We start from the raw sequence: 22,719 nt of genomic DNA, 5'->3' as shown, positions 1-22,719 counted from the left end.
TAACAACAAACGCTGTTTAGGTGATACCTTTGTATGAGTACCCCCCAGGGGCCCTTTTTTCGATACAGGTTTTCTTTAAAGTTTTGAAAGCTTGCAGAGAAATCTCGTACAGTTAGTCATTAAAGGTATCACCTAAACAACTTTTGCTGTTATGTCTGTGGAGCTTCTTTTTATGATAGTATAAACTCTCATTTGCCGCATGCCAAATCACAAGACCTGAGAGAAACAACATCAACCATTTCCTGAACGCAGAGCTGCAGTGTGTGATCTTCACAGATGTTTTGCAGAGTGATGATAATTTTCAGCAGCAGACTTTAGCTGGACCTCTTCAGGTCATGTTTGAAACAAGATTTTTAGCCGCAGAAGCCTTATTTGACATAAAGGTAAGATTTTGAACACTGTGTCTAGTAAGCTGGTATATTCAGAACTGTATCTAGAGGACGTTATATACAGTATGCATTCTTGTATGGCTGATTGCCAAGTAATTCAATGTAGAGAGGGAATTATTTGGCTTCCACGATATCATTTACAGGTAGACCTTTTAGGATCCTTGCTGCATTTACTGCAACCTTTTGAATAATTTTTCTTCTCGTTTTATCTGTTGCATTTCCTATATGGGGCGTCACTATAAGATTTTTGAGTGACAGCAAAGGATGATTTCTGCCGAGAAAATTAAATTGTGTTATTGAATGGAAAAGACTCAACACAATGCTTTACAGAAACAATTTCATTAGCTGTACTATATATGATGCTTTCATTCCTAAACCACTATTGGTAAAATAACTGGCAAAACTGGCAGTGGACCTCTGAGAAGAATCCTACCATCAGCTGACCAACCACTGGAAACACTCGAGGGAAAGGAGGAAGCAGAACGTGATTTGTTTTTCATATCAGGGATGATGAGACCAGTGACGGCTCCAACTTCAAATTTTTGGGGGGAAGGTGGGGCATAAAGGGGGCACGATGGCTGCATGGTGGGGTCCATTTGGGTGATCAAATCAATGATTGTATGGCGAGAGTTGGATCTTTTTTTGCCTAACTCAGGTGATAAAATTAAAGCCAACACGTTCAGCAATGATATTGTCCAAATGATGGTGCTATTATTGAAGAAAAGTTACCTACAGATGTACTTGGCTAGTTTGCTGGTTTTCTGGCATGCTTTAAAGAGACTCTGTAATAATAAAAAAAAACCCTCTGGGGGATAGTTACCTCGGGAAGGGGAAGCCTCAGGGTCCCAATGAGGCTTCCCGCCCTCTGAATCTCAGGGAAATCCAGCCCTAGCTCCCTGACACCTCCCCCCCCCCCCCCCCCGCAATTGCCTCGACAAGGCTTGAAAAGCAGCGATATATTTACCTACCGCAATCCTGCGCAGGCGCACTAGCGGCTCTTCCTTTGGGCTCACGCGGAACTAGCCAAGCAAGATTGTATCTGCTCTACTGCGCAGGAGCGAGTCCTTTATGCCTGCGCAGTAGAGCGTATCGATCGTGCTCGGCTACTTTCGCCTTAGCCTGCAAGAAGAGCCACTAGTGCACCTGCGCAGGATCGCAGTAGGTAAAAATTTACCTTGCCGCAGTTCAGGGGGTCCCAGAACTCAAACGGAGGGACAGAGGAGGATGGGGGAAGCCTCGTTAGGATCCTTCCCCCTCCCGAGGTAAGTATCCCACAGAGGGTTTTTTTATTACAGATTCTCTTTAATATTTACTTGCTAGCAAGCTGCTCCTGTGTGGACAGATCACAGGTGAATCATTCCAGCCCCCAGTCTGTGCCTCGTGACTATACAAGCAAGGAGAGGGAAAAGAGGCAGGAGGGAGAGAAACACTGTATGTGTAATTCCTTATTTTAGTAATTCCTTATCTTAACAGCTAAGCATTGCGAGCTTGTATTTTACAGCCAGGAAATTTTGATTCAGGATTATTATTGGTTACAGTCCCTATGCCGCTGGAGCCTGGAAACAGTTAACTGTATGTTACTGAGCAGGGAGGGGGGGGTACTCAGTGGGGCATAGAGATTCCCCGTGGGGGGGGGGAGGGGGGGTGCTGTTTAAGTGTATGAATAGTGCTTGGAGGATGAAGGTATATTAATGTCCCTTCTGTTAACACCTGCAGAGATCCTGTAAGAATTTCAATATGCCAATGTAAAATTTCAATATGCAAACACCTTACCTAGGCAGAGGTTCTGGATAGGTAACATCAAGAGCTGCAGCTTTTATGACTCCTTGTTTAAGAGCATCTACCAGAGCAGCCTGGTCAATTACTTGGCCTGCAATAAAAATCTAAAACTGAATCTATAATCTATACCGTATATACATGTATAGCATAAACTGGTTTATTTCTTACATTTGTCTGACCTTACCCAAAATAGCAAAGTTCATCAATTAAACATTAAGGCAGGGGTCACATTTTCTGCACAGACATTTAAGATTAGAGATGGCTCGAACCTCCGATTTTATGTTCTCGAACCTCGAACGCAAACTTACAAAAAAGTTCGGATTTGTGCAAACTTTGCGAACCGCAATAGACTTCAATGGAGAGGCGAACTTTAAAAATTACAAACATTTATGCTGGCCACAAAAGTGATGGAAAAGATGTTTGAAGGGGTCTAACACTGGTGGGGGGCATGGTGGAGTGGGATACATGCCAAAAGTCCCTGGGAAAAATGTGGATTTTACGCACAGCAGGGTATAAGGGCAGAAATCAAATTTTATTGCTAAATTGGAGGCCTAAAGTGCTTTAAAACATCTTACATGTGTATACATCAATCAGGTAGTGTAATTAGTGTACTGCTTCACACTGACAGACCAAACTCACTGTGTAACGCACCGCAAACAGCTCTTAGTGTAGTGATAGCCCTGCTGGACTGCGCACCATGGCGAGATCGCTCTTCCTCAGTGATGTCAGGTAATGTCTGACTGCCTTGTCAACTTTCGATGGTTCTTTCTCTACCATTGTTAAAGCTTACATCTATTTTTTTAAATTACTTTTTCTGCTGTCTGTTCAGTACCATTAACGAGAAACTGTTATGGAGGGCACGTCTGCCATTCATTCAACTGTGTGACTGATAAACTTTCCATATTACTTTCTCAGTACCATGGTGACCACGGGTAATGGCCAGGGAATCGGTTCGATTCCGGTCTGGAATGGAAGCCTGAGAAACGGCTACCACCACAAATCCATGGAAGGACCCAAATGTGCCGTATAAGTAATGTACCTGCCCTGACCGTGCTTTGCAGACCAGGCATCCGTGGTCAGATGGACCCTTGACCCAATGCTGTGTGACGGAGATGACACCACTTGCCTTTCAACATCACAGTACAGTTTTGGTATCGCCTTTTTAGTAAAATAATTGCGGCCTGGTATCTTCTACTGTGGTGTCCCAATCGCCACAAATTTTCAGAAGGCCTCAGAGTCCACCAGCTGGTATGGTAACAGCTGGCGAGCTAACAGTTCCGCTAAGCCAGCTTTCAGACGCCAGCAGGGGCGTAACTAGAAACCACTGGGCCCCCCTGCGAAACTTTTAATGCCCCCCCCCCAGGGCCGGGCCGAGGCATAGGCTGGAGAGGCTCCAGCCTCAGGGCGCAGTGTAGGAGGGGGCGCACAATTCATTCAGCTGTCATTCCTAATTGTGTATGAAGCAGAAAGAAATAAGAAAAGGGGATACATAGCAGTGACTGCAAGCCAGATAACTAGATATTAAGGTGTTGGGGAGGTTGTGGGCCCTGTGGCACCTCTTAGTCTAATAGCAATCAGTGTGTGACGGCTGGGGTGGCAGGGATGGAGGGGCGCACTTTGGTGTCTCAGCCTTGGGCGCTGGAGGACCTTGTCCCTGCTCTGCCCCCCCCCTCCTCTCCAGCAACAACCGCCCCCTCCATCCAAAAATCTTAACGCAGGATAAATGAATATGAATATATATATATATATATATATATATATATATAGTTTTTTTTTTAATACACTGAGGCTCAGGGTAAAGCCCCCCCCCCCCCCCCCCCCCCACCATCTCTGCAGCCCCAGCATCACACATCACAGACCCTACACACACACCACAGGCACACAATACACACATCACAGGCACACACTACACACAGGCAGGCAGGCACACACTACACACACATGCAGGCAAGCAAACACTACAAACATCACAGGCACACACTACACACACATGCAGGCAGGCACACACTACACACATCACAGGCACACACTACACAGGTACACACATCACAGGCACACACTAAATACACATATGCAGACAGGCTGTGTGTCTCACACTTCCTGGTTGTCTTCCTGTGTCCATCCAGCGTGCTTGAGGAAGCAGGGGAGGGGGGCCCGAGGAAGCGTCCAAGCAGGGGAAAAAGAAGTATGCCTCCAGGTCCTAGTGCCTGCAGCCGCACTCTGCAGGAACAGCCTGCTCTAAAACAAATCCATTTTTGTCTTGTGCTTCCGCCCGCTTGGCATAAGGGCGGGCGGAGGGCCCAGAGCTAGGGCCCCCTCTCAGGTTTCTCCCCCTCCGGGCCCACCTGCGGCTGCATCCTTTGAAGGGGCAGTAGTTACGCCCCTGGGCGGCGGGCAAGGGGGTGACTGGCAGACATTGGCTTCTTCCTCTCAAAGATTTCCCTCACGGACACCTGGCTGCTGCTGTGGGCAGAGGGGCAGGAACCACTCAAGGTGAGAGGCGGAGTGGAGGAGGGTGGCTGTGAAGGTACAAGGGAGAAAACGGCTGAAGATGATGCACCTGCAGGAGGAAGAGGAGAAAGAGGGTGGCTTTGCTTTTGTGTGCTGCTTTTCCTCAGGTGGTCTTCCCATTACAGTTTGTGCTTTTTCTCCATGTGCTAGTCGTAAGGCAGTTGTCCCTACACGGGTGTTGGCCTTTCCACGGCTCAATTTTTAGCAAATTGCGCGCGCAAAAGTCCGCGATTGCGGCACTTTGCGCGCGCAAAAGTCCACAAACGGCACTTCGCGTGCTAACTGTGATTGATTCACAGCTTTGTGAATCAAGCCCATAGTTCCCGGTTCACCACCGAAGTTCGCGCGAATTGGTTCGCGGTTGAACCATTCGGGCCATCTCTATTGAAGATATGTTAAATAATGATGTCCGTTTGTGTGCAGTGAAATTATACTATGTACCTCGGCTGATGTTGATAAGAATTGCTGTAGCCTTCATCATCTGAAGCTGATCTCTCCCAATCATACTGTCAGTCTGTGGCGTCAACTTAACAGCAACCATTACAAAATCACTTTGCTGCAGCAAATCAGCCATATTGCTGCAGTACTCAGCAGCCACTGCACTCTCCTCCTCCACAGCTCTATTAAAAAAAATTCAACAGCTTAGGCAAATTATTTCTACACATTTTCACTAAGCTAATATTAAACTGTAACATTAACATTACATTCTCAATACTTTGGTTCGTTTACTTGCAAACTCACCCAAACATGGCCTCAATACAGTTTCACAAAAGCAAATACTCTGTCTTTAAAGGAAAGGAATATACTGCCCTTGTGGTCCCATTGGATGTAGTAATAGTTATATATATATATGAGAAGTGACTACTTCACCATTACTATGGGGAGAAGCTTCCAATATGGTATAGTTCTCTCTGACCCCCAATTAGGCATTCTGAACACAGACAGAGCTACAGGCGGTGCATTCACTGCTGGTCAGCTGCTACCGGACTCTGAGCATGGGCAGTGGAAAGTAATCTGCTAAATGGAAACAAATCTAAGATGCACTCAGATGTGGCATGTCGCTGTTCTTCGCTCCCCCACAGATTTCAATGCAAACGTGAAAAAATTGTGGCTCCAATTTTGCTAAAATGTTGCTATGCAAAAATAAGCCAAATTTGCTGCAAAATCTAGTTTGTGAATTTTGCCTTTGCATCCTTACTCTATTGCTGACGGTACTGCCTTTTCAGATACTGAGACAAAACTGTTAAGTGTTTATACCCAGTAAAACAACAGGCTGTATCATTTAAGTACATTGCAAAAAAAATGTTAAGAAAGTAGTTGTCAAACATGAGAAACAGCTTACCTTCTGTTCCTGTTGTGGTAAAGAATTCTCATCCTAAAAGCTTTGGCACGCTGAGCAATAGCATAGCCGATGCTCCCCATTCCAATGATGCCCAGTGTTGACTCTGTGATATCCTCTCCCACCCAGTTGAAATCAAAGTCCCTTGTGTCTGGTGCATGAGAAATGGCGTTTCCTATAGAAAAGAAATGGGGTTTGGTGAATGGAAATTATAGTGAATGAAAATAAAAAAATAAAGGTGCCCTCATGTTTGTTGAAACCACCAGTCTGGTATCTGATTGCTCCATCCCAGGGGTGTAACAATATACCCTGCAAGGGATGCAGCCGCAGGGGGGGGGGCAGAAGCCACAGAGGGGCCCCGTCCTGAGAGACTGACAACTAAGGGCAAGGAAAGAAAAAACATTCTTCTGTCTGCACAATTGTGCTGATAATGTCTGCATCTGTTCATCCACTGCTGAGGAATCATACAAAGTTTTAAAGACAAAGATTTGTTGACAGTCCCTAGTCAGTGTGCATCAGGATCTTGCATACATTGCACTGCCCCCAGCCTCTCAACCCGCTCCCCAAGTGCTCTGTACTGTAGTGATGCTGGAGGAGTCTACAGAGCCAGTTCTGCTCCATCAGAGATGGACAGAGCGAGTGTAATAAGCTGAGGCTGGGAGCACACTCGTCTGTCGGTTTTCTGTATGCATTTTTTGCACACCACATGTGTCTGTATGTGTGAAAACATGCATGTTTTATCACAGAAGCCAATGTAACTGATAGAGAAAATGCTCCCAGTGCTTCACTGATGTCTGTTTTATCTGCATGGGGAAAACACATTCAAGTGTGAACTAGCCAATAACATTGGTTCTCAGTTTACCTGTGCAGAACGTGTGTGTGTGTGTGTGTGGGGGGGGGGGGGTCTAGTTACACCCCTGCTCCATCCCACAGTTCATTTTCAGTCATATTGGTCCACCTATTTACCAACAATTGTAATGTTTCTTTCAATCATTAGAATTTGATTTCACAGTAGTGATATCTATGCTGTATCTACTACTTCCTCAAACTTTTTTTCATGATGTACTTGTTCTTTTTCTTGGTGATGTACTTTGTTCACTGCATAAGCGGTAATACACCATTTTCTTGTATTAACTGTTGTAGGGTTTATTTTTGTATTGTCATTTGTACAGCGCCACGGAAGATGCTGGCGCTATATAAATCAATAATAATAAAAACTATAGCATGTACTAAACTTTTAAACAAAGTGCCAATTCACTGCCTAGACAGCCATGCACTTCTCACTCCCAAGTGTGACTGCAAGACTTCACCAGGGCTGCCCCCACTCTCTGGAACTTGCTCCAACCAGCTATCAGACTCGCTGCTCCTTCCTATAATTCCTTCAATAGAGTCCTCAAAACTCACCTTTTCATGTTTATCTCCCCCCCCCCCCCCCCCCCGCATCAGATCCATAATACACCATGATACCATACCATAATAGCAGATGCACCTAATGTGACTTTACCCCCACCCTTTAGATTGTAAGCCTCTGGCAAGGCCCTCCATCCAGTGTTTCCAGCTTGATTATGCACCCTCATTGTTGGATACCCTTCTCATGGACTTAGAGGTAGGACTCCTTGATTGTCCTTAACTTGTATGTTAACTCCATGTATCTATTGTGCAGCGCTGTGTAATATGATGGTTCTCTATAAATAAGATAAATAACAATAATAGCCAAGCACTTGTCCAGATTTTAGCACCCTGATCAGGGCTCTTCATTCTTGTGCCCCTATATATATCTACATATATATATATATATATATATATATATATATATATATATATATATATATATATATATAGTATTCTCAGTTATAATTCCATCATTATAGTTATCCCCAATATAATGCCATGATTATAGTGCTTTCTAGCATAATGCTCCACATAACAACATCCTTGTTTTACTGCACCCTATTAATAGTACCATCCTTTAGTGTTCCTTATAACAGTATTCTTATTTTAGTGCTCCCCATAGCAGCACATGTGTCATTATGCTCCCAATAATACTACCTAGATGAGTGTTCCCAATAAGTGCCCCCAATTAAATAGCCCTATATAATGCTTCCCAATATATTGCCCTAGTCATAGTGCTCCAAATAAAATTGCCCAATAGTGAAAAATACCCCAGTGAAGTAGTCAGAAGTCAGTGACAGTCTCCCCCTCCCTTCCCGGTAAGAGCCTTCCCCACTGTCAGACCTCATCATTGATAGATCCTCTTAATAATATATACCAATGACAGAACTCCTCAATGACAGACAATGATTGACCTTCAGGAACAAACAGTCAGGAACTAACCCCCCTCAGAATCAGACCTCAGTGACAGATCTCTCTAGTGACAGATCCCAGATAAAGCACCCTAATTTACCTGTTTTTTCATGCTGCAGCATCTTTTGACTTGCCCAATCAGTGGGCAAGCGGGTTATGTTTTCAGTGATTGGTCCATTCATGGTTGAGAATAGGCACAGGGAGGAAAAAAGTAGTGGCCATAGATGGATGTAAATACCACAAGTTGAAGTGGTGGGAAGAAACAGCACAGATGGGACTGCGCTGGTGGGAAGAGAGGGAAGAGCTGTCAGGGCAGTTGAGGGGTTGGAAAAAAGACAGGGACTGACATTTGGGTCATAGTTTGAGGATCAATTTATAGCCCAACAAGCATCTACGAGCCATTATTTAATCTGTTTACTAATATTACTTCTCAGATTGTCTTGGCCATATGTATGTGTTTTTGTACCTATTAAATCATATATTATAATGCTTCCTATGACCTTAGCATCTAGGTTGCACACATTTTCGATGTACTTTATTGGTTTTTTAAATAAACTTTATTGTTAAAAAAAAAAAAACATCTACAGGTTTTCTTGTTTTCTATAAGGAGTAACCCCATTTGGTACAAAACGCTATAAAAAAATACCGAATTATCACTATATCAACCAATTTCTGTCAGACTATGATTAGAGTTTAGGAAGCCTGTTGCAAAACAAAATAGTGATTACAGATGTAATGACCAGTGGTGTATCTGATGATCAGAACAAGCTCTAACAGCACAGTAGTCAGTATTTTATTCAGAGTGTGATCACACGTGTTAGATGCACAGTAGAACACAGGAGTACTCCTATGTGATAGCCCTTGGTGGTAGGGACTATTACTAGATACAGAATGGTCGTACAGGCAATGTCGGTAATGGGTCAGTCAGGCAGCGGTACAGAAACGTCAGGCAAATTCGTAGTGGGTATACAGGCCGAGGTCGGCAACAGATTAAGTTGGCAAAGGTACAGAATCGAGAGGCAGAGAGTAATCAGAGGTTCAGGCAAAAGGTCATACACAGTAAATCAATATACAATAATATGTTTTTCCTAAGCTAAGTGTGAATCCCCGGGGTCCTGTCGGATCAAGCACACACGGATCTGACTAAGGTTTGAGAGCTTTCACTGCAAAGTTTCAGCAACAGCAGAAAAGAACCACTGACAAACCAGGGCTTAAATACAGAAAGGCAATTCCAAACTCCCCGCCCAGCGAAACCGGCCAATCAGCAGCAAGAGTCAGAACACTGCTGTCAGCTGACCGAAAGGTCAGCTGACTCGCCTCCTCAGGGCATAAAGGTCCTGTCTCCTGGTGCGCGCGCGTGCTACTCTGCTCTGATGCAACCTGGAGAGACCTGTTCAGCCGGAAGGAGATGTCTGTGAGGACGCGGCGAGATCCGCGATGACGTCAGGTGCAGGAGCGGTGGCCGCACCGCTCCCCGCTGCAGAGGTAACTAAATCACTCCTAACAACAGAATTCTCTTCTATTTCATCAGTTCATAAGTCTGCACAAAGCAGTAAGTAAAACGTCTTCCTTGCCTTGCTACAAAGAACTTTAGATGCAGACTTGGTTGCCACTCTTGTACCACCTGGTCTGAGAGATCTAGAAGGTGGAAACAAAGTCCACTCAGGAATAGAAAAGCAAGAGTGGCAGGAGTAGTCAGACAAGCTGAGTCAGCAGAGGGTGCTGCAATACATAATCAGTATGTAGGTTTGTGGTTGTATGTAGTACAGTATGTGTTTTTAACTGCAACTTTGATAGTATGATGCAATGTTATTAAAAAGGTATATAACTGAAAATAAAAAAAATGAGACTCTGTAATCTGTAATCATTATCTATACTACACATAAAATTCATTATATCGTTAGTTTGCTTCAAGGTCCAGAAAAACAAATGGACAACTGTCTTTAAGTGCCAGGTAAGGTCTTCTCGAGGGTAATTCTAAATCATATTAGGGATTTTTTTAAAAGCACATAACGGAAAAAAAAAAACATGATTTTAAAAACATTACAGCTCTGTGGATATAATAAATGTGCTCTGCACATATACATACAGTTAAAAAAATCGCTCTAGAATGGAGCCTACAAGGTTCAGAAAAGCATGGCTAACAAAGGTGGCTTTGAAAAGAAAGGTAAAGGAGAGAAGCTAGGAGAGAAGTGGAGGTTTTAGCTAAACAAATCTGAAAGATATTCTTAACGGCCCTATGTTCCAGTGGGAGTAACTAGAAAAAAAAGTAATGTATGTCACTTGTGTTGTAGTTTGACGGTGTGAACATTGTGTTAACATTCCAGGTGTATTTTGACCTTCTTGCCGTTTCAGTTAACCTATCACAACATAAATAAACTGTTCACATACTACAAACTATGTGTGCCTAGGTAAAGTGTTGTTAATGCATAACATCTGAGATCTTCTGGACATGGAGGGCAGTGTGTACGAATAAAGTGCAGACTAGTTAAGCCTATAGACAAAAAACATCACAATCATTTCTGTAAGATTCTAGTACACCAACTGATACAATGGGCTACAAAAAAGCATAGTATGGACTGCTTACCTTGTACCACATTTCTAGCAGATGCCAGCATAAGGGCCATTGCCATATCTGCAGTGGAGTCATCTCCCAAACCTGGTGTATTAGTGACTTTTAAACCATAAGTTGATATCAATTTGAGATCCATGTGATCCACACCTGCCCCAGAGCTTGATATCACTTTAAGATTAGGAAGAGAGTCTAGAAGCTCTTTGGTAACCACAGGTCTGTGCCACCATAGCAAGAGAGCCTGTATCTTTGGGGCATACAGATCCTTATTGTTATTTAACTCCTCCAGGTATATAATCTTGAAGTGCTGTTTTATAATATCTTCATATCGCTTTGGTAATCCCCTGGATCCATCACTGTGGGATAACAGTGCATAGGGAAGGTCCTCCATTTCCTCTACAAAACAATTTAAATAGTGTTGTGGCATCATTTACAAAATATTTTAAGCCCCTTTTACCTTTACATATTCTCCTTTCATTACCCTGCCCATTGTATGAAAACACAGAAGTCATTTTGTTAATATCTTCATTCTTGTGTTCTAAACTTTTATTGAATCCAGTGGACTAATGAGAAAATTAGCTGGAATATGAAATCATCACTAAATCTGCCAGGAAACTGCTTGCGGGATGGTATCTTTTACCAGCTGCTTAAGTTGTTGACAAAGTTGGTAAGGAGGTAAATGAGCCAGAATATGACACCATTACTTAGGGCCAGTTTAGACTGACAGCTGCTGAGTGATACATGTGAACGCTTTCAAATTCTGATGATCATTCACTTGACATCGCAAGTCATTTTCTCGTGAAGGATTTAAAAGCGTTTGAATGTGTTTTGGAGCATTTTGTTTGCAAATTATACATTTACAAAGCGTTCAAGGCTCAAGATTCATTTGAGGTTGTACTTTCTTAATAAGATGATTTCTTATTATGTCTTCATACATAACATTTTAGAATGGACAGAGGGTACTTACTGTTTCTAATGTCTAAATATACGTCATACACAGGTTATTATTATTATTATTTATTGGATTTATATAGCGCCAACATATTACGCAGCACTGTACAATAAATAGGATTACAGACAATGATAACAGGGGTAAGAAAGAGTGTTGGAGGCTGGCACTTCCAAAAATAGAAAAGCTCTTTATTGAAGCATTAGAAACAGTGGTAACACAGCGACAGCCCGCTGTTTCAGGTCTTAGCCTTTCTTCAAGCCGTTTTAACCAAGCCGTGGTTAAAACGGCTTGAAGAAAGTCTAAGACCTGAAACAGCGGGCTGTCGCTGTGTTACCACTGTTTTTAATGCTTCAATAAAGAGCTTTTCTATTTTTGAAAGTGCCAGCCTCCAACACTCTTTCTTGCATGGATTGGATCTGATGGTGTGAGGATCCCTTGAGGCTTGGGCACCCTTTTCCCTGTGTATTGCGAGTGTCACTCTTTTTATCAGCATCTGGACCTAATGATAACAGGGGTGACAGCACAATACAGGTAATAGACAATAGATGCAACAATACAGGTAATAGCAATAGGATACTCAACACAATGCAGATAGTAATACAATGCCAGATCATACACTGGATTAGTAGTGGTAAAAATACAAGTTCCATAAATCTGGGTAAAAAGTGCACACAGTCAAGGTTGATGCACTAAATTGTGGTAACATTACTGTGCACAAACAGCACACAGCAATATTACCATTACTACCAGCAACTGTGCACCACGAGTTATGCTATAGGTGCGACCCGTGGGACTTCAGTAGTGATGTTAAGGTAACATGCATTACTAACGGTAATGCTAGTTAGTAATGCTTGTTACTGTAGCAACTCTCACGTAATTCGAGTACCACGGGTTGTGCTACTCGCAACTCGCGGTGCACTGCTGTAGGTAGTAATGGTAATATTTCTGTGCGCTGTCTGTGCACAGCAATGTTACCACAGTTTAGTGCATCTAGCCCATAGTTCTGAAGAAATCTGTTTCACTGAATGTATTCCACTACATATGCAATGAATCTGCAAACATATGAATAACTTTTTTCTAGAAAACATGCATATAGTGCTAAAGATTGAATTATTTATTATTATAGCAAAGCAATGTATTGAGCCACTGGGAGTGTAAGCAGATGCATTTCACCTGATCCTTATACATGGCAAGTCTCCCAGTAGTATAATGCATCAGTCATAGAGAAGGATTCAGTAGTCCTGTGTTATGCATCACATACTTAAACTGCTTATGTATGTACTAATTGGCAAATTAAATGTGTATCATAACAGGATTCATTGGAAGTGGAATGAAACATTTACTAGTACACAGGAGTGTTTCAACCACTTACAGAACTGACCACTTACAGAACTGACTTGTGCAGTTTAAATAACTTTGGACAACCATCTGGTATGTAAAATATTGAAGGAATTAAAGATGCAAAATCTTAATTCTATGCTTAATGGTAACATCTCCCCCTCCTCCTGCCCAGACTGAGCTCCTGTAAGCCCTTGCTATTGTCTGAAAGTGCCTTGGCACTCAGGGCTGTGGGCGTGGCTTGTTTAGTTTATAGGGAATTAAAGTATTAAAACAAAAACAAAAAAGTATTTGGCTTGAGGAATGCCCTATAAACTATAGGAAAGGGACACAATTATGCAATGAGTAAAAGTTAATCTCGGATCCACTTTAAGTAACTAATGGTACAGCTCCAAATAAAAATAAATATTAAGTTAATCTGGAGGAGAAAGTACGTTGCAAAGACCAAGTTCAGCAACACATACCTCAGTCACAGCACTTCCTTGTCTGATTCAGCAATGCTTCCTCGAAGAAATCGAGGGAGTTAATAAGTTGCGAGAATAACCAGTTATTTAACTTCACCGGCAAAGGCGTGTATCAGATTACAGTATATGTCATTCTGTGCAATAATAATAAAAAATGGTAATGGTCCTAACTGTAAATAACTGTATATACTTGTTGTACACTGCTACAATTAATTTTTTTCATGAAAGATCAGGTAAAAATAATTGACTTGCCTAGGGAAATCGCAGTTACAGGATATGCAGCATTTTGGGAGCATTTCCATTAATTGTATAGGAGCAAGGAAATCGCTCGTAAACATGCTTGCAAAATGCTATCACAAATCCTTAGCGATTGCGATAGTGCTTTGCGCTTTCTAGTGGGTCCCAGGCCTAAAACGGGGGTACCTCACAACCATATCAATTCTTTCAGACGTTTTGTTTACTTTAATCGAATCTGCCAGACATCTGTTGCACCCAAATTATCCAATTCACTTTCGGATGATTTTGGAAAGGTATTGGTAGAAAGTGTGATCAGAAAGGTTGGAAAATCTCCAAGCCAGAAGGCAGGACAGGAGTGATGCGGGATTGAGGGCGGCATAACATTGCACTGCATTTAGCAGTACAATGCTTGCTATTCAAACTATGCTAAATAAATGTTTGCTGAAATCTATCAAAATTGAGTTTGCAGTGAAGTGCAGGAATCAGTCACAATCCCATCAAATACTGCTTTGGGCCAGATTGATCAGCTTGGCATACTGGGCTGTAATCAACCCTTTTATGCCTAGCTTTCCTCCCCTAACATTGCCCCCGATGACACACTGTCTCCCTGTCCATCCCGCAACCAGTGTCGTTACTGTCACCAGTCCACCTTGGCTATTTAGTAGCTATTTCCCCCCCAGTCCTCCCCTTCCTGTCTGCCATCTACTGTCAGTAGTGCCCTCCCTTGCAGAGAGTGCAATGGAGCATCTTTTGTTGTTATCCCCGCAATGCAGAGATAGGCTAGGTTCACAGTGTGGCATTGCGTTCCCGGTAAAGCAGTAATGCAATGGAATGTAAAAGCCACACCGCATGTTTTCTGACCTTTGCGTCACATACAGTGAAGCATATACAGTCAAAGAAATGTATGCTTCATTTTCACTGTTAATGCCCACGTTTTGTGTTAATGCACTGCATACAGACCACACTGCAACCATTGCACTATGAACATCGCATTGCTTTTGCATTGCAGTGCAACGTTCCACATTACAATGCTGTAACACCGCTACGCACCACTGAGAAGGGGTGGACACGGGCTGCAGCACGAGGGGTTAACAATCCTATGCTGTCACCTCTGGTTGCTGCATTTCACACCTGCAGCCGCCAGAAGTGGTGACATAGGAGAGTTAACCCCTCGAGGTGCAGCCTGCATTCACCAGCACCCAGGTTCAGTTTTGACTTTTTCATTTGCCCACTCATTGTTGCTGAGGAATGCTTTAATGTGCTCTCAGTGATGAACCACATATAGATTGAGATTTCAAACAAGAGGCTTGGGCTCAAACATCTTGGTTTATATTTGAGTATATACTGTACACAATGTTTATATGCCTTGTAAATGCTTCCTAATTCACACAACACAAGTATATAGTTTTGTCTCGTTAATCAACCTCCCTGGGCTTAAAGTACTAGTATAATAGAGCAAACTGGTTTCGGATCTTGACAAGATCACACTACCAGTATGATGTTTTCAAATAGGTGTTTGCAAAGGCCTGAAATGCTTTTCATCCCAAACTGCCTTCACTTCCCATTGGGGTGTGACAAGTTCAGCAGATATTGGAGCAAACCTTGTCCCCATGGTCAGAGCCGGGACAAGGTCCTCCAGCACCCAAGCCTGAGACACCAAAGTGCGCCCCTCCATCCCTCCCACTCCAGCCATCACACACTGATTGCTATTAGACTAAGAGGGCCACAGGGCCCACAACCTCCCCAACGCGTACGTTAAAAAAGGGCGCCGGGAAAAAAGGGCGCACGGTTTTAAACGATAAGCATGAATAACGTTTAAAAAAAATTTGTGCTATATTTCGTTTAAAAATAAAGTTATAAATCATTAAATAATGTGTATGTGCAATTGTAAAAACGTTAATCTTCCCTGTTTAAAAAGTGAAATTTATAATAACGTTTTATAAAACATTAATAAGAATGTTACTAAAGCTATACCTAACCCTACTCTCACACAGAACCCTCCCTGTACCTATCCCTAACCCCTAGACCCCCCTGGTGGTGCCTAAACCTAAGACACCCCTGGTGGTGCCTAAACCTAAGACCCCCCTGGTGGTGCCTAAACCTAAGACCCCGCTGGTGGTGCCTAAACCTGAGACCCCCTGTGATAAGCATTAATAACGTTTTAAAAAATATTGTGCGGTTTTTCGTTTAAAAATAATGTTTTAAAAAAGAAAAATTTTACAATTTTTCGTTTAAAAATAATGTTTTAAAAAATATTGTACTGTTTTTCGTTTCAAAATAATGTGTAAAAAATTATAAATCATTAAATAATGTGTAATCATGAGAAGCAGTTATAAAACATTAAAAGTCTCCGGGCGCCGCTTTTAAAACGCTATTTTTCTCCGGCGCCCTTTTTTCCTGTTGGGCGCCAATTAAATGATATTTATTATGGGAGTGAATGGCGGCGCCCTTTTTGTCCACCTGCCTCATGCGCCCAAATTTCCTGCTTCCCTCCCCAACACCTTAATATCTAGTTATCTGGCTTACAGTCACTGCTATGTATCCCCTTTTCTTATTTCTTTCTGCTTCATACATGATTAGGAATGACAGCTGAATGAATTGTGCGCCCCCTCCTACACTGCTCCCTGAGGCTGGAGCCTCTCCAGCCTATGCCTCGGCCCGGCCCGGCCCTGCCCATGGTTGTTCCTGTACATTGCCAATAATAATCCTCCTTATACAGATAATGATTTTAAGGATAATAATAACAAAAAACACAATCTCTTCCATAATACCCTTTTGGTCTGGTGAGGTTAAGACAGTGGTACCACCGAGGCAGTGGTATTTAGCACTACTGGGTAATATCAGAAAGATAGTGACTGCAGCTCTGAGCAACCTTCCTCCCTGTCTCTTATCTACTACTCCTACTTTGATCTGTGCTGTTTCCTCCAAAAGTGCATTCTGCACTACTTCCTTATTACCCAGTATTGCCAGTACTATTGCCTGGTGAGTCTTGGTGGTACCACTGTCTTAACCTCATTATTTTCTATATCTTGCGCATTAAGGCCTTGGTGTAACCGTGTGTTGGGTAGCCACAACTTGTCTCTGGAGGCTGAGCAGGGGAGCTCCACAAAGGGTAAGGACTGCAATGGAGATGGAGGCATAGCAACTGATAATTAGACAGTGGATCCACCTGGCCTTGCAATGAGATTTGTTAATACATTATCTTTTTAAACAAAGCTTCTGTGTGGTCTGTTAAAGATTAATTACCAGTAGTACATTTATTAAATTAAAGCGAACCTAAACTCTTGCACAGAAGACAAGGAAAAGACTTATAGTTGCTGAGAAATACACCCTATAGGTGCCCATACATCTGACGATGTATAGGCACATCGACCAAGAGACAGATCTCTCTCTGATCAAATCTGATTGGAAAGAGATCTTTTGCCTGCCCATACACCACAGGACGATTCACAATCAATTTCATGCTGAAATCGATCCAGAATTGGCCTCGCTGGCCCCACGCTGTCCCCCCCAGTGCCACTGCCTCCGGGCTGGGTCTTTCCTCCACACATATGCACCTCGTATGCCGGAAACCACATGGGGCGCATGTATGGATGAAGAATGGATCTCTGAGACAGCGGTGGACAAGCGGCAGGTGCAGACAGGTAATGTATAGTGCACTGGACACCGGGGGGCTCAATTAGCATTGGGGGACAGCCTTGGGGGTTTTGTCACGTTCGTCGCTTGTCCTGATATCGCTCGCCGTTACTGTCGTGCACCCAACCGACCATGATGGCCTGACATCTTGCAGCATGTCCGACCGATTAATGTGACCTATTCCGGCCCGAAAATGGTTGCATCATCACTCGGTCATGCACTGGGCTCCATTAATTTTCATCTGCTTTGATTAGGTGTCCATTAAAAAAATAGATATTTGAATGGGCATCTATCGGGTGCCCGATAGGGTTTTTTTTTGCAACTAAATTGCGGTGGTGGGGGTTGGTTAAGGTTAAGCTCCCTTGGGTGGGGTTTTAAGGCTAGGTTTGGGGGCCTATGGTTAGGCATGGGGGGGTAGTTATGGTTAGGAATCAGAGAGGGGAACATTTAGGTGTAGGCATCGCCAGGGAGAAAGCAGCAGTCGAGGGAGGGTTCAGTGTAAAAATTCGCTTAGATTTTGTTGTAGTCAAATATCTCTATGATTTACCACTATTATTATCATTATTGAGAGCTGTAAAAATGTTTCTGTAGCCAAACAAATTACGTAGGTAGAAAAAAAAACAAAGTTGTGAGAGACCGTGGAAAAGCCGCCACATGTGCTACTGAGCAGGCGGCTGATTCCGCGTCCAGTGCGGCGGTTTGCACGCGGAAGCGTGTATTTGGTAGCAGGGCAGAACGCGGAAAAGCCGCCTCATGCAACAACAGTAAGGCGGCTGGTTCCGCGCCCAGCGCGGCGGTTTGCACGCGCCAGCGTGTCTGGTGTGGCTGGGTCTGTTAGTGCACATAGACTTAGGAATACACGCGCGCGCGCTGAGAGGCAGAATTCTTATACTAAGCAGGAAGAGTCAGCTGACCACGCCGATCAGCTGATTCCTGAGCGGGATACTATTGGTTGAGCAATTAGGGGTGGTGCCGGAGAGCACTACTCCATATATAGTTCCTGCTGTTCACTTGCAAGTTGTCTGCTGTTGCGATCACTACGTGGAAGCACTCAGACCTAGTCAGATCCTCAGTGTGTTTGAACCAGGTGGACCTGGGAATACACACTTAGCCAGATTATTTGAATTGTATTCTGTTTATGCTTAAGCTAGTTCCAGGGTGTAGAGACCAAGGACCTCAAACCCAGCTTAGGGAACTGTGTTATCATCTGTGTTATACTTCAGACTAGTTCCAGGGTGCTGAGACTACGGACCTCGCACCCAGCATAGGGAATACTGTATTATCATCTGTGTATTCTTCAGACTAGTTCCGGGGTGCTGAGACCAAGGACCTCGCACCCAGAATAGGCATTGTTTGATATATGTTATGACTTATAGCTTTTCTGACTACTCCTCTGTCTTCTGATTCGGCACCTCGTATATCTGATATTCCGTTGCCAGACCCTGCTTGACTTGGATACCGAATCAGCCTTCTGTCTTTGTACTTTATCTGTCAGTGTGTTGCCGACCCGGCGTGCCCGACCTCGAGAGCTATCTGTCCCCTTAAAAGATCAGATAGTGACATCCATCTTAGGTGTCATTCACTCCTAGGTCCTTCCTGTCTCCAGCCTGACTCCTCCCCCCGGAGAGCCTCAGGCTGCAGGAAGGTTCCTGTTCTCCCAGAGCTGTTTCTCTATATTGTATACCACCTGCTCAGCAGGTACATTACTCAAAGTATTACTGTTGCACCAAACACTCACTTATCCTTAGGTGTCCAGAGGTTAGCAATATATCTGATTGTCAGTGATACTGCATATCATCAATAATCAGGTATATATCTGCATTCTTGGTGATACTGCAGATCACCAATAATCAGATTCTCTCTGCGTGCTGACACTGCCCTTATATCTTGGGCAAAAGCCAAATACAAAATACTCAAAAACTCACAGAAATATCATCAAATACAAGACCAATTTTCCTGTGAGTCATCCAATGTTGTATACATGATACTTTGCATGAAATGCCCCTCAAGAGGAATCTACATAGGAGAAACAGGACAAAAACTGCGCACAAGAATGAACCATCACCGCTTTAAAATTAATGAGGGTAAAATGGACACACCAGTGGGCCAACACTTCTGTGAACCAGGACACAGCATGCAAGATCTCGGAGCTAGTCTACTTTAGGGGACCCACCGCGAATCCCCATAGAGAATTTGAGCTAAAGTAGACTAGCTCCAAGATCTCAAAGTACTTATTCTTAAAGAGAAACTCCGACCAAGAATTGAACTTTATCCCAATCAGTAGCTGATACCCACTTTTACATGAGAAAAATAATGATTTTCACAAACAGACCATCAGGGGGCGCTGTATGACTGATTTTGTGCTGAAACCCCTCCCACAAGAGGCTCTGGTACCGTACGGTACTCTGGGCAAACTGTCACAATGTAACAATGTTCAGACAGGAAATAGCTGTCTGTTAAAGCCAGACCAGCTAGAAACAGCTCCATAATCTGCCCACAGTAACAATGTCACCATGTAATACAAGTCAGAATGTGAATCTGGGAGAGGAAAGATTTTACAATGAGCAAACACTGACTAAATCATGTATACATAATTATTGTAAAAATGAAGCACTTTTTTTATTACATTATTTTCACTGGAGTTCCTCTTTAAGGGCAACTTAAAAAATCAAGAAAGATTTCTGAGATATGTATGAAAATATTCAAGACATTAACAGAAGGTTTAAATTGCGGAATGGAATTCATGACACCTTATGTAACATGATTGACTTGGCTTCATGATCTTCAGAAACCTGCTGTATTTCATGTATGCTTGCATGAACTCACTGGCTCCAGCCTGATGATCACCTGATATCTAACTGCTAAACAGTAACCAGCACAACTGTCATCTACGTGTTTACTATTTACCTGCATCAGTGTTTTACTTCAGCTAACATCTGGAAATATGCCTGAAGAAGGGGACTAGATCCCAGAAAGCTTGCATAATTTAACTCTATCAGTTAGCCATTAAAAGTTATTTCTTTTACAAGACTTTTTTTTTTTCTACATATATATTATCATTATTGCCAATTTAACAATGTGAGGCCTGGAACCCACTACAAATCGCAAAACGCTATCGCAATCGCTAGCGTTTTTACTCAGAGTTTTGTAAGCGATTTCATGGGCGTTGTCTGGCGCTTTTGGGAGAGATTTTAAAAAGTGTAAGCTTTTTGCCAGCGATTGTGTAGCGATTTGCGATTTTAATTCTGATTGGTCCTTTCAATGTATCAGAATTTTATTACAGCTTGCAATCACACTCAAATCGCTATTTGTAGCGATTCATGAGTGATTTGCCAGCGCTTCAATACATTACATTGAAGCGCAAACGCTCCCAAAATGCTGCATGTCCTGCGATTGCGATTTTGCTCATCGCAATCGCTACTTTGGAATTTGTTACATTTATTTACATTGGCAGAGCATTTAGGGAAAGCGCTAGCGATTTAAAGCGCTCCCTAAATGCTCAAAAAATCGCTCTAGTGGGTTCCAGCCCTAAAAGTAGCATGACTGTAATAGTCAAAAACATCTTTTTAGTTAAAGCGGAACTGAAGTACATTTTAAAACAGTTTACCTTACCTGGGGCTTCCCCAAGCCCCCAGCAGCCGTCCTGTCCTGCGCCGGTCCTCCAGGATCCTTTGTTCTCCCGCCGCCAGCTACTTTCGGTTTTGCCACCGGGCCAGTGCGGCTCTGGCCACACGTATCCTTCTTAGTGTTCCAGTCCGCAATATAGCACTAATTGCTGTCGAGAACGCATAGAAAGGATACGCTTGGCGGGTCTGTGTGGGCCTCGACTTACAAATCGAGGAACAAAATGGAGCAGCAGCGGGAGAACGGAGGCTCGTGGAGGACCAGCGCGGGACAAGACGGCTGCTGGGGGCTTGCATAAGCCCAGGTAAGTGAAACAGTTTGTTTTAAAATACTCCTCAGCATGGCCGGATTTCTGGCAAGGCCACATAGGCCATAGCCTAGGGCACCAGATAAACAAGGGGATGCCTGCAGACAGTGGGCATTATTTGCAGGGCATTATTTGCAAGTGTCCAAACAAATGAAAGGGGTCAGGATAACTGCACTATTAGTACCAGCTGGCATCTGCCTGTGCTGTGCTACAGGCAGTTGCAATCCGTTAACCAAGCGTTTGTGAACAGTGTGTGACTAGCAAAAAGCCAGACCTTGTCCAATGACATAGCAGCAGCTGCAGGCAGTTACAGAAGGCCGGGTCTCACGCACTTGGTGTGGGGGATAAAAGGACCAGGGGCAGCACCAGCAAATAGTACAGAATACAGAAGGCAGCCTCTCACAGTACCCATTTCTTAATTATTGATTGGCCAGCGCTGTTACCCTGGAGACAGCAGTGGGTACAGGACTCACCTTTACGTGTTGCTGACCCCACCCAATGTCCAATTGTGAGCCACTTTTGACTATGTGTGTGTGGTGGATGGCTCCCACCACGCCCATCACCTGTAGATCGCTTGATTGACTAGTTCCCCCGTGTGACGTGATTGATTCACTTCACGTTGCCATGGAGACCTCGGCACTAGCCGCAATAATGGACACCAGCAGCCTAAAATTTTTTGGGTGGGTGTGTGTGTGGAGAGAAGTGGTAGGATACGGTTTCGGTTGGCGCGGCTGGTAATAGTCGGCCGTGGGCGGTAAGAAGTACAAATCCGGCCCTGCTCTTCAGTTCCGCTTTAAGTAGGCAATTATGTACAACTAGCTCTGCTTATTGCTTGTGTTTTTTTTTTTATTTGTTATCATTATGCAAACATGAATAAGTGATAAAAGCTTGGTCACACGTAACGTCAACTGCTGCTTATTTGTTCATTAGAGGAATGGAGTGCTTATAATGTCCTTGAACTGTACTGGATTAAATACATGTGCTATAAATAGGTAGTTCCTATTGCAGTTTGCCAAAGGGTCTGGTTCTGGAAGGAGAGGCCTGCAATCTCTCTGTGTGATCCAGCTCCAAAAGAATGTAAATTTTTTATATACCTGAATCTTTATTTTTCCTTTGACCAGCTGTCACTATGTTGAAATAACAACTTTCACTTTAGAGAACTCAATGCATCCAAAAGACCCTCTAAACGGGCTACTTAAAAAGTGATTTTCAAAAAAATAATTGATATTTCACAATTTTTGCCAATATTTAGATGGCACTAACATTG

At 43.3% G+C, this 22,719-nt stretch overlaps 1 protein-coding gene across 6 annotated transcripts in view; it reads right to left on the bottom strand.

The window, feature by feature from the left end:
* The window catches only part of LOC137518767 (glyoxylate reductase/hydroxypyruvate reductase-like), a 42,716-nt gene that overhangs the window by 18,636 nt on the left and 1,361 nt on the right, over positions 1–22,719 (bottom strand). For 2 of the 6 annotated variants that reach the window (XM_068237025.1, XM_068237027.1), the window contains exons 2-6: positions 10,910–11,290; positions 6,022–6,193; positions 5,121–5,299; positions 2,163–2,259; positions 404–660 (exon numbers count right to left, since the gene is read on the bottom strand). In XM_068237025.1, the coding sequence (XP_068093126.1) occupies positions 504–660; positions 2,163–2,259; positions 5,121–5,299; positions 6,022–6,193; positions 10,910–11,285 (981 nt within the window). In that variant the 5' untranslated portion in view covers positions 11,286–11,290 and the 3' untranslated portion in view covers positions 404–503. Of the gene's footprint in view, positions 1–403; positions 661–2,162; positions 2,260–5,120; positions 5,300–6,021; positions 6,194–10,909; positions 11,291–13,648; positions 13,697–18,933; positions 18,953–20,271; positions 20,327–22,719 lie in introns of those variants that run through there. The other 4 variants (XM_068237028.1, XM_068237030.1, XM_068237026.1 and 1 more) reach the window with 4 other exon arrangements.

This window comes from Hyperolius riggenbachi, chromosome 5 (genome assembly GCF_040937935.1).
Source record: "Hyperolius riggenbachi isolate aHypRig1 chromosome 5, aHypRig1.pri, whole genome shotgun sequence".
Classification (NCBI taxonomy): Eukaryota; Metazoa; Chordata; class Amphibia; order Anura; family Hyperoliidae; genus Hyperolius; species Hyperolius riggenbachi.
This window is presented reverse-complemented; position numbering and strand designations above follow the sequence as displayed.